This window comes from Gorilla gorilla, chromosome 3, assembly GCF_029281585.2.
Source record: "Gorilla gorilla gorilla isolate KB3781 chromosome 3, NHGRI_mGorGor1-v2.1_pri, whole genome shotgun sequence".
In the NCBI taxonomy this organism is placed as follows: domain Eukaryota; kingdom Metazoa; phylum Chordata; class Mammalia; order Primates; family Hominidae; genus Gorilla; species Gorilla gorilla.
In genome coordinates, this window is record NC_073227.2 from 18,888,100 (window position 1) to 18,900,539 (window position 12,440).

Sequence of the window (12,440 nt, forward strand, 5' to 3'; positions counted from 1 at the left end):
ACTTTGAAATTGTGGAGAAGGGGTGAGAAACCTTATTTAAGTCATAGCTCAAAACACTATGATTTTAAAGAAAATTTAATCATGTAAGACAATGTTCAGAAAAGGAAACATTGTTATTAAATGAATGACTTAAAACAATGAGTTTTAAAAGTAGATTTTCTAAAATTTTAAGATATTACACATAGATATAGAAAAATAAACTAAGACAACTGTAGCAAGTTAGTGCTGGGTGTTAGGATAATTGGTAATTTTCATTTTCTTCTTTGTACTTTTGTATATTTTCTAAAATTTCCATCAATACTGGGGACAATTTCACCAATGAACAAAACAAGCTTAATAACTGTTTAAGCCTTATTTCAAAGTGGGCACTCTGGAGACCTTTGCTCTCTGATCTATCCCCAATCTGGGATGTGCAAGAGTGACTTTCACTCAAATTCCCAAAAGAGCCTGGGTGGCCAGTGCAGGGCATTGGCTTACTGGAAAGAGCCCAGAAGCAATCACTCAGGTGACTTTGTCTCTTCCAAAGCACTCAGAACCACAGCGTCAAGGTTCTTATCAGTCCTGTCCAGAATGATGAAGAGGTACTGGAAACCAAACCCCAGGATGCCCTTATCTAGCCCCAGCGGTGTAATGGGGCTGCTAGTGGGTCTGTCTGCTCTTCTCTAATAGCACCGAGGAATGAGGCTTTCTGCAGTTTAATGGATTGCTAGGGAAGCTGCAAGTTTTGTTGCAGGGAAAGTCAATGAAAAATAGCCTGCTAATTTCGGAAGCGATTTAGAATCATGACATCCGGATCCCTTCTTAGTACTTGTGGAGTTTTCTCATCACTCTCTATGTAATGCTGAAATAATTCTCTTTACATATGGCTAATGCTCTTTGAGGGCAGGGACTAGATCTTATTCATCTTTATAAATGAGGTGTGTGAAATGTATGCTCAATAAATAAATTTGTATATGATTTATGTATACTCAATAAATGCTTTTGACTGAACTGATACAATCATATAAAAAGCATATGTGTGCATATGCTTGTATTGTATGTCTGCATACATATACATGCATATATACCCATAGGTTCACATACACATGTACATATATAATATATATTTCTATATCATCCGTTCATTTATACTTATTAAATTTTCATTGTAAAAGTGCTTAGTGAGAGATAGTCCTATGATTTAAATGTTTGTGAACCCCTTAAATTCATATGTTGAAAGCTAATCACCAAGGTAAGGGTATTAAAAGGTGGGGCCTTTGGGGGCTGATTAGGCCAAGAGGGCAAAACTCCCATGAAATGAGATTAGCACTCTTATAAAAGAGGTCCCAGAGACATTCCTTGCCTTCTTTACCATGTGAAGACACAGCAAGCAGATGGCTGTCTATGAATCAGGAAGCACTCTCACCAGACACTAAATCTGCTGGCCCCATGTTCTTGGACTTCCCAGCTCCCAGAACTGTGAGAAATAAATTTCTGTTGTTCCTGAGTTACCCAGTCTGAGCTATTTTGTTATAGCCACCCGAGAAGACTAAGGCAGATAGTAAGGAATTAGTCATAGTTACAAAGTCTGCTTAGGATTCCGGGTTATAAAATTGTAAGAAATTCCAGATTATAGAATTATGAGACATTATTCCACAAAACTGGATGTAGATTACATTCAGTTGAGCATTAACAAATTAAAAAAAAAGGAATGACGTCTGACTATTCGGGTTTCTTTGCTTTGGGGAAGGACAGTGAAATTGTTTTTGTTTAAAGCCTCCCTGATGATTCTAACGCTCCTTCAGTTTTAAAATCTACTACCTTGAATTGACCGGGTTAATAATTTTGACAAAGGAAGTGAGAACTACCCCACAAGGCACAGCAAAAGAAAAACCTCTGTGTGTGTGGTGATGGGGGGCACACATTTCCAAACTACACTCACACCCAGCCTGACATGTGGCTCCTTCTCTGAGTCATGCCTTGGCGACTGCTGTGGATAAGTTCTCAAGTGTGCCAGGAAGGAAACGGTGCTGGGAACTCCTGTTCTAGTTCAGCACTTCTCAGGCTTTAATGTGTCCAAGAATCAACCGAGGATCTTGTAAAAGTATGGATTCCGACTCAGCATGCCTGGGCTGGGCTGTAGCAGCTGAGATTCTGTGTTTCTAACAAGCTCCCTGGTGATGCTGACACTGCTGCTGTGCAGCCTGCCCTTAGATCAACAGCATCTCCCAGCTCAGGACACCCTGGACAGGAAACCCGAAGGTGGAGAATAAAATGTGGAGTGTACTAGGGCATCTTACCTTTCATTTTTGTGGTGCCAGCTTATGCATTTCTCTTTAATGTGTAAGCGTACTGATGGAGGCGTTCTAATTTTAATATTTACTTTTTACTTTGGGGCAGGCCAGCAGCAATCCCATACGGATTGACTGGCCTGAGAGTGCACAAGAGGAAAGAGTGAAGAAGAGTTTGGGACTAGGGGAGGAAAAGGATGCTCTGAGCTTTAGGAAAGAAGAAGAGTTATTCTTCAAGGCAGGTTCCTAATGTTGAGGTGTCAGATAGTCAAGTGTGAAGGCTCCCCGTGGACTCATCCTAATGGGAGGAAGCTAACGTTTGTGAAATGGTGATGGTTTGGCTGTCCTCTGGCCTACGCATTGCCAGCTTCAAATCTAAGGTGACTGTAAAGCTGAAATCACAAAGTTTCCCTTTGGAAAGCTTGGTGAGAAGCCATCTTCAACAGAGACCAACTCCCTGGCTAAAAGACAAAGCCACTGAAAGTCCTCATAGAAGGGGAAAACCTCTCCTCTTATAGAAGAGGCCCTTGGCATAGGGTGGAATCATTAAAAGACATAGAGTCGGGCGCGGTGGCTCACGCCTGTAATTCCAGCACTTTGGGAGGCCGAGGCTGGCGGATCATGAGGTCAGGAGACCGAGACCCTCCTGGCTAACATGGTGAAACCCTGTCTCTACTAAAAATACAAAAATTAGCCAGGCATGGTGGTAGACACCTGTAATCCCAGCTACTCGGGAGTCTGAGGTAGGAGAATCACTTGAACCAGGGAGTTGGAGGTTGCAGTGAGCTGAGATCATGCCACTGCACTACAGCCTGGTGACAGAGCAAGACTCTGTCTCAAAAAAAAAAAAAAAAAAGGCACAGAGGCAGAGACGGAAAGGGTGGAAATCTCAGCTGCAAAGCCAAGCAGATGCTCATGGCAAATATTGACAGACATTTCAAAGCCATCCCACATTGCCCCTGAAGAGGGGAGTGAGTGTGAAGATAAAGGCTGCTGCCCTGGACTGAATGGTGGCCCTACAACACATCCACATCCAAATCTCCGTCGCTTGTGAATGTGACCCTGTTTGGGAAAAGCATCTTTGCAGATGTAGTTAAGGATCTTGATAAGAAATCATTTCTGACTATCCAGGTGACCCCTAAATCCAATGACAAATATCTTTATATCAGACAACCAGAGGGAGATTTGAGGTGAGATGAAGAAAAGAAAATATGGCCAGAGAGGAGAAGGTCATGTGAAATGGAGGCAGAGAGGAGAGTGATGTGGCCACGGGCAAGGAAAGCCAGGAGCCTCTGGGAGCTGAACAAGACCAGGAAGTATTCTTCCCTTGAGCCTTTGGAGGGAGAAAGGGCTTGCTGAACCCTTAATTTCAAATTTCTGGCTCCCAGAACTATCAGCGAATAGATTCCCAGTATTTGAATCCATGCAGGTGGTGGTAATTTGTTAGAGCAGCCCAGGACACTAATACACCTGCTGTGCTGTGTATGCCATCAGCACAAACCTCCAATTTGTCTGTCCTACAATGAAACTGCCATTTGCCACGTTTATCCCCAGTGCTAATTTGGGTCTGAGAGTTCATCCCCTTTGTGGTGCAACCACAGGTTAACCAGCTCGCCTGGATTGACATCAGCCCTGACTCCCTTACTGGTGCTTTCTCCATTTCCCACAGTCAAAGGAATAATGGAAGGAGCACTGAACTGGGAGTCGGACAGACTTGAATTCCAGCTCCACCTTCATCTCAATGCTCTGAGCCATCTCAGACAAGTCATTTAGATGAAGAAGCTAATTTTCCAAGAAGAGCTAGTAATACCTGCCACCTAGTCCTGCTGTAAGGATCGGGGAGGAAAAGGAGGTCACAACTCCTGGCAAAGAAGGGATGCTTGATGAGCTTAATTCTCACTCGGGTGAGGAGCCCATCTGTGGACTACGTGCCAGGGAGATCCTGCTGTGCTTTTCATGGCAAGAGGAAGAGCAGAAGCTCCAGCCTTCCCATCCCATCGGCTTGGCTGTGAGTCAGGTGGCTCCACCTGGACACCTGTGGGCATCCATGGGTAGCTGAGATACCGGGGCTGTCACAGCACCTGCTACTCTTTCTGTCTCTCGGACCAGAGCCCTCCAGCCAGTGCCCACCTGCGACGTACAGTCATTGCAGTCCCCTAGCCTCCCGCTAGGATCAGGACATCCGCCCAGAAACCAGGCAGTCCTCCTCCATGAGTCAGATTCTGCTTTTCAAAGGGTTAAGGAACTTCTTGCATATCCAGAAGGTAAGGATATCATCATTCTCCAGTATCATACAGATGTAAAATGACAGGGCAAGGGAGTTAAAGTAGGTCTGGCCTGCCTAACTCTGAAACTCCTGCTCTTTCTAATACTATCACTCTGCTTTTCACACCAAAGAGGAATAACAAAACTACCTTTCTGACTGGTAAAATAAAGCAAATAAATAGATAAGGAGATTAATTTTAAAACTGGTCCACCAAACTTTGCCAATTTCAAAGTCTTTTTTTTCACTGTAAATATTTCTTAAACTTTTGAGTCCTGCTATTTTTTTTTTTTTTTTTTACTATACTATAGACATCAGGGATGGCATTTTTCTTTTTAATCAGGCACAAATTTCAGTGTCTCAGACTGACCACACCACTTTTGGTGTCCACAAAGAGAAAGTTGGACGCCAGGCTTTCTCCTGTGGGAAAAAGCGCACAAACCACTGTCCTTTTACCTATTCCTTCACATCCATGGGTGGAAACTGTCTGGGTGCCCTTCTAGCATCATGGTGCTCGGATATCTTGTCCCTGCCCACCACACACCCATGCTGGGTGAGAGCAAATGCTCTGTCCATGAGAAAATGCTGCTACTGGAAAGAGGAGTGTTCTGAACACCAAAGCCCACAGTCTCAACCATGACCTCTCAGGAAATCCCTTTTCCATGGGCGGCCACATTGGCATCATTTCTCAGTTCATCTTCCAGAAAACACCTCCTGTCCCCACCAAGAAAAGGGAACTGGGGCTCACAGTGATCCCACGGTACTTACTGCCTGTTCATAGTTCTTGGCACCTGGCAGGTAAGAGGGATCTTCAATTCAGCCTGTGGAAACAAAAGCAAACGCGTTACTGGAACTTCCACATCATGTTTTAATTCTGGGGAACAAGCCACTGTTGCTGCTTGTTAAAATCGGATACAGGTGCTGGTTTAAAGGAAATGACAGGAAGAGAATCAATCCACGTCAAGAATTGGCTTATTTCTGGAACACAGTGGGGGAGGGGATTTCTTTCTCTGACAGGCTGTCCTCTTTCTGTCAGCATTCATCCCATCTGCCCCCGGGAGCTGAGCGAACATAAACTGAGCCTGGTTTTCCCTGGCGTGCAATTGTGTGCTTCCCCTGGGCACCGAGGGCACGTTAGCCAGGCTTGGCTGGCTCTGCTCTGAGCCAGAGCATGCAGAAACGGCGCTTTTCATTTCCAAATGTGGCTTTACCATAAAATATTTATTGAAAGTTACAGTTCTATATCACTTTATGTAGAATGCAACATTTTATTTGAGCCTTGTATTCACCCACATAGTAAAGATTATTAGTGTTATTTACCATATAAATTAGCAGCAGAGACCCTGGGAGTATTCAGTAAGGGCTGCGTATCAATGATCTCATATAATCTACTCAAAGGCCCTGAGAGCTGTAAAGGATATCAGCTGAGGTTCCAGCAAGAAACAGATGACCCTCTCAAATTGCATAATTTGAGAACAGCTTAATAAAGAGACCATTTAAAAGGTGTGGGCAGGGTAGAAGGAATCCACAGAAGACAGTGAAGTATCTGGGAGTGGTAACAAAAGGGCGCTGTCACATGCCTGGGCTTGGAGGGATTTGGGGACCAGGTAGGCACTGGGACACAGAGACAGGTCTCTCTTTCTGGGTTGCGGGTAGAGGAGCTGTGGCTTTCAGTTGTGGGACCTGCAGGGAGGGAGCTGTGTTGGGTGGAATGAAAATCCCCATTTCACGCTCCCTCTGCCCTGGATCTCCTGATGCCATCTCCCGTTGGCCAAACTCAACAGAAAGCCAAGGGCGAGGAGCTATTAATATGGTTTTATATCTATCAGCTTCCCTGGGCTCCCAGATGAGGGGAGTAGGGTAGAGAGTGGGTTTTACAGTTAGAGAATGATACCCAGGAAGATTTAATTATGTGACCGAGAACACCCATCCTGCAATAAGAGCTGAGGTCCAGAGGACCCAGAAATTTCCATTTCCTAACCTGTCAGCATATGGCACCCCACTGAGCCTTAGGCATTTTTAGTATATTCTGCCATCCTCTATCCATTCATTCACTCATCCATCTGGTAAACTACCATTTACTGAAAATGTACTTTGTGCAAATATTGTGCCCAGTGAGACACAGTCTCTGCCCTTAAGCCACTTCTAAAACTTAGTATAGTTCCTTCATCCCTCCATGACATCCCTCCTGTTATTAAAATGTTTTGCAAAAAACAGATAATTGTAAAACAAAACATAACAAATCCTAACTCTGTCTTGGAGAGCCAGCCAGGGTGATCTTCATAGAGGAGATAATACTTGAGCTTTGCCTTGCCAGGTAAGTCTGGGTCTTCTGGGCTCAAAATTAAGGGAGGTGTTCCAAGCAAATGGAGCATCATGCGCAAAGGTGTGAAGATGTTACAATGTATATTGTGCCAGAGCGGCTTTGCACGTTTTGGTGAAACTAGAAGGGTTGGTAGCTGGGATGTTGGTAGTACACGAAAAAGAATGAGGGAAGGTCCCTTGGATTGAGATGATCAAGGATCATGCATGCTAAGGGATGGGATCTGAACTTCAACTCTGTGATCTTCAACCCATACTGGTAACTCATACTAAAGAACTTAAACCAAGCTCTATGTCCTCTGATACCCTGTGTATTTTCCTCTGCCCTCACCCACCAGCCTCATCCCCTCGTCTTATGCTTGTAGGTCAATATTGACAGCAGGGAAAGGGGAGGCGGCTGTTAGGCTTTCATTCACTGATGGCCCACTGTGGCAGTGTGTAGAGTGTCTAGTCCATGGTCTCATTTGGAAGTCATTTCCATCATGGCAGTGGGGAAGGGGACTTGAACTTTCATCAGTGTAATACAAAGAATGCACATCAAATACTGGAAAGGTCCTGGACTGGAAGTTGAGAGACCTCTGTTCAGTTCCAGTGCTGCCATTAACTAGCCGTGTGGCCTTGAAGGAACACTTGGACCCTCCTAGTTTATAAATAGTAGTAACAATATCTTTCTTTTACAGCATGTCTTAAGTGTGAAATAAACTGAAGCATATGAAAATGTCTTACAAACTATGAAATGTTATGAAACACGGATATGCAATGACTTGCATAGCAAAGCAAAGTTTGCAAGTTGCTTTAGCATCAGTCATGTTGTATTTGGGTATGTGGGGTTATTGATGACAATTTTTGAATATTAGTATTTATAGAGATTAAATTACTTGATTACAGTCATACAGGACAAATCCATCCCCCATCCCTTAAGAGTATCTACCACTCAATGATAGCTGCTTATACAGCTACTTCATTCTTCAGAATGCATTAAGTAGCACGAAATGGGACAAAATAAACTAGTCTTTACGGACAGCTCCCTGTGTGCCTGGATCTTGGCCAGTTCTTGTGTACAGAGTAAGGGGACCACAGATGCAGAACAGTTCCCTGCAAGGCTTATGCCTCAAATCAGAGTTCTGGCAAGGTGGCCAAGGAAGCTGCTTTCCAGCCCCAGCCCTGCCATGCACTGTGCAGCTTTGAGTAAGGCATTGGAGCTTTCTGGGCTTTCGTTTCTTCACCTGAAAAATGAGCAGCTTAGGCCAAATAGGTCTTTTTCAGCTCAAAGAAATGGAAATAGTTTCATTAAAAAAAATACAATCCATCAATATTTAGTGACAAAAATGGTTTCAAAAGTTAGAGTATGTCATTACATTTCTTATATTTTATTGTCTTCTCCAATAGAGCTCTGTGCAGAGCCAAATTGCAGGAGATTCTGCCAAATTGCTAACACTTAGGATAGCAGGGATGGAAACACGAGGGATCAGGGAGGAATCCTTAATTTTTGCCTTATATGTAAACCTCTGTATATTATTTGATTGGTAATATCAGTGCTTATTAGACTTGTATTTTGAAATTTGAATAAAAGTTAAAAATATTAGTAGCTTTTGAGAGATGCAAGCACTTTATTGTATAAGAGTTTAAAAATATTATAGACAGATCCCAAATTCTTCTGACATTTTAAAAAGCAGAATTTGAGGCCAGATGCAGTGGCTCACGCCTGTAATCCCAGCATTTTGGGAGGCCGAGGCGAGTGGATCACCTGAGGCCAGGAGTTCGAGGCCAGCCTGGCCAACATGGTGGAACCCGTCTCTACTAAAAATACAAAAACTGAGCTGGGTATGGTGGTGGGTGCCTATAATCCCAGCTACTAGGGAGGCTGAGGCAGGAGAATTGCTTGAGCCAGGGAGGTGGAGGCTTCAGTGAGCCAAGATTGCACCACTGCACTCCAGTCTGGGCAACAAGAGTGAAACTCTATCTAAAAAAAAAAAAAGAAGAAAGCAGAATTTGAGGCCTTGACAACCCTTACCAGAGACTGAGTTAGCCACAAAGTGTCATCAGCAAGACAGAAGAGATGGCATTCTACAGGGGAAACAGCTGTGCTCTACTCAGAATGGCTGACACATTGAAAGCACCACACTCTGATCTAATCTTAGCCATTGTGCAAAGGATGTGGTGAAGTCAGTCAGAAAGAGTCTCATGTCCACTGGCTTTTTGAAGGTAATAAATTATAGAGAATACAAGGCCCTTCCCTTCCTCATGTGTGCATTTTCAAAGACAAGGCAGTGAACACAGATCACCTGTTATATATCCCCCATCTCCCCACCTCAGTAACCTCATAGGGTCTGTATTATGATCCTCATTTTATACAAAACCAAACAAGTTTTAGTTATAAAGGAAATAATGTATACCCTGATCCATTTCCAAGACGAAGTGCCTTGAATTGGCTTAGGTCAGCAAACTATAGAAGAAACAGCTTCCCTCCAACTTAGTTGCCCTCACCTGAACTAAAGAAGTTTAGTCTAAGATAAAAGTTTGCTAGTATGCAAAATAGCTCGCTTTGTCTTTTCTTATCAGTCTACGCATCTACTTAGGTCGTAAGTCAAATACTTAAAGAGCCCCTGAGCTAACTAAGATTGCAATGCATTGTGGGCTGCAACAAAATGCAGCAAGACAACCCTAAAAAAACCACCTAAAGTTCCTGCCTAACAATCAATAGGCAATGTCAGGGAAGATTGTGACCCCATAGTACTCAGCCTACGAGGAAGTGGGGGAGGGACCTGCGCACTATGGGATAAATTGCTTGTTGAAACTGTGCTAGGTGTGAGTGCATGCCAGACACTGGATCTTGCAAGACTGCCATTGAAAGTCTCACTTTTGCGTTCTCTGGATCTCTGAGTCCATTCTCTGGGTTTGAACAGGTGAGTTTGTTTCTCACAGTTATGCTTTGGGACAACTGTTTAACCATTCTGAGCCTCCGTGTGCTTATCTGTAAAATACGGGTAACACAACAGCTACCCTTAGGACTCTTATGAAGATTAAATGAAAAAATACCGTATCTAAGACATGGGGGAAATAGTGGTTAATATGAATCTGAACTTGAAGATTAATTAAATGCCTTATATCACTTTAAGTGCCTTAAAGTGGCACTTAGTTAGAAATGAAAGATGCTTAGGTAAGCATTTTTAGGTAAGCATCTGCTAATAACCACTGATGTAATCATATAATCTTGTACCCGCCTATGCTTTGGAATCATCTGGAAACCTTAAAAAATATAATGTCCCAGAAAGTTTGATTCAATTGTTTTAGGGAAAAGCCCAGGTATGGACATTGTCTAAATGTCCCAGATATTTTAACAGGCAGGGAGGCAGAAGGGAGTGGACATGAGTGTCAGTCTAGTCCCATCTCCATCTACCCAGCACCACTGACTGGCAGCTTGTCAGTGAACACACCAATTTTTCTCATTCTTATGGAAAGCACCAAATAATCACATGTTCATTCACCTTGCTGTTCCAAACACATCTTAAGTAGACATTTAGGAACTTGCACTGCTTGTAAATAATCCTGCATACACTTAGAATTATTTCTGAGTCAATTTTTAGCGGAATGTTTTTAAAAAACCTATCACATCCAAAGATTTTAACAATTTGATCATGGAAAAGTTTTCTAATCATGTCAAGCATCAATTTCTCTCTCAGGTCTTATTTATAGGCAGTGAAGAAGTAAAGTCTAGGCTCTTGCAATTGTACAGGGTAGAGTTTACTACTATATCTGCAACTATTCATGAGGCTTTACAATGTGCCAGTCACATTCCAGATCCTAGGAATTAGAGAGCATAGAGCATAAGGTATTATGGGAACACAGGGAAAAATATGCCCCAGAGGGATCTACACAGCTTTCTATGGAACAGGTTCTTACCCAGCTTCACCACAACTCCCCTCAGAAGTAACCCCAACTCCCCTTCTCTTGCCTGATTGCCCTGGACAGAACTTCCAACACTATGTTGAATAGGACAAATGTCCATCAGTGATAGACTGGATTAAGAAAATGTGGTGCATATACACCATGGAATACTATGCAGGCATAAAAAAGGATGAGTTCATGTCCTTTACAGGGACATGGATGAAGCTGGAAACCATCATTCTCAGCAAACTATTGCAAGGACAGAAAACCAAACACTGCATGTCCTCACTCATAGGTGGTAGTTGAACAATGAGAACATATGGGCACAGGGAGGGGAACATCACACACTGGGGCCTGTCAGGGGATGCCAATGCAGGGGGGTCTGGGGGAGTGATAGTATTAGGAGAAATAACTAATGTTAATAAAAAAAGAAGTAACCCCAACTCCCACATGGACTATGATAATGGAAGAGGAGGCAGGACTTGTAGGCTGTGGAGCGTCAGCCTTGCAGGTCTTTCTCCAAGAGGTCTTACTTCAAGATCTGACCCAGATCAAAGAGTATGCAACATCTTCTTGCCTTGATTCGGAGACCTTGAGAAGCTGGAATGCCCCAGAAATGGAGAACATCTCATGGTGTGTGTGCATTCACTTTCTGTAGGAATTATTTCAGTTTCTCTTCCTGGTTAGCCACAGAAATAAAGCCCATGCATAGCTCTCTCTGTCAAAGAGAAGTGACATTGAGGTGTCATCTGTCAGTTTTGCTTGTGGAACCCGGAGTCACAGCAGAGCACTTGGCATGGGTGATACTAATAGGTCCAGAGTCGACTCTGCCGTGGGGAAGCTGAAGGAAGCTCTGAAGGTCTCAAGAGGAGACCACACCCTACTTTCAGGGACTCACTGTCAGGGAGGGACCAGGCAGAAGGAGACGTGTTGGGTGGAGCAGTGTGGAGGTACAAAGGAGCCCAGGGTCCTCCAGGAGTCCACAAGGAGAGGCTGCCTGTTTTCATGATGTCAGCTTATTTCTCCAACAACAAAAAACACCACTGTACTGAGTGCTAGATGCCAATGCAAATCTAATTGCAAATGCCAACATGGGCAATAAAATTGCCTGAGTGTATACCAGGGCCTAAAGCCTAGGCAAAAGGGCCAGAATATGCTCATAATGAATTTACTTTGGGTTGGAACTCTGTGCTTTCATTTCATTAATACAGTTCCCATATAATTTATTAACCCTGACCTGGAACTCTTTGGGGATCCAAAATGAACCCCAGTTTGAGAAATAGTGTGTGTTGTCTCCCTACGGGGCTCACTGTACTCTCCTCCAGGTATAAAGGGGACCATGTCAAAGAGAGGTGCACAGAGTGGTTCACATCCTGAGTGGAGAAACCCCTGCCTCAACCATCTATTTGGACCAAACAACCCCACAGCTTTGGGGCGGATGGTCTCAATTATTATATTTGATTAGCTCATTAAGTAATTTGTGGTTTGAAAATGCTTTGTAAAGATAACGGATTTGATTTCTTTGTTCAACCCCCATTTATGAGTGAGAACATGTGGTGTATGGTTTTCTGTTGCTGTGTCAGTTTGCTAAGAATGATGGCCTCCAGCTTCATCCGTGTTCATGTTCATGAGAATACATGGACACAGGGAGGGGAACATCACACACTGGGGCCTGTTGGGGGGTTTGGGGCAAGGGG

General features: G+C 43.5%; 1 protein-coding gene across 1 annotated transcript in view; it reads right to left on the reverse strand.

Annotated features, from left to right (window-relative positions):
* Window positions 1–12,440, reverse strand: part of CLNK (cytokine dependent hematopoietic cell linker) — a 199,678-nt gene that overhangs the window by 177,398 nt on the left and 9,840 nt on the right. The window contains exon 2 of the mRNA XM_055384078.2: window positions 5,302–5,354. Within this exon, the coding sequence (XP_055240053.2) occupies window positions 5,302–5,312 (11 nt within the window). The 5' untranslated portion in view covers window positions 5,313–5,354. The remainder of the gene's footprint in view (window positions 1–5,301; window positions 5,355–12,440) is intronic.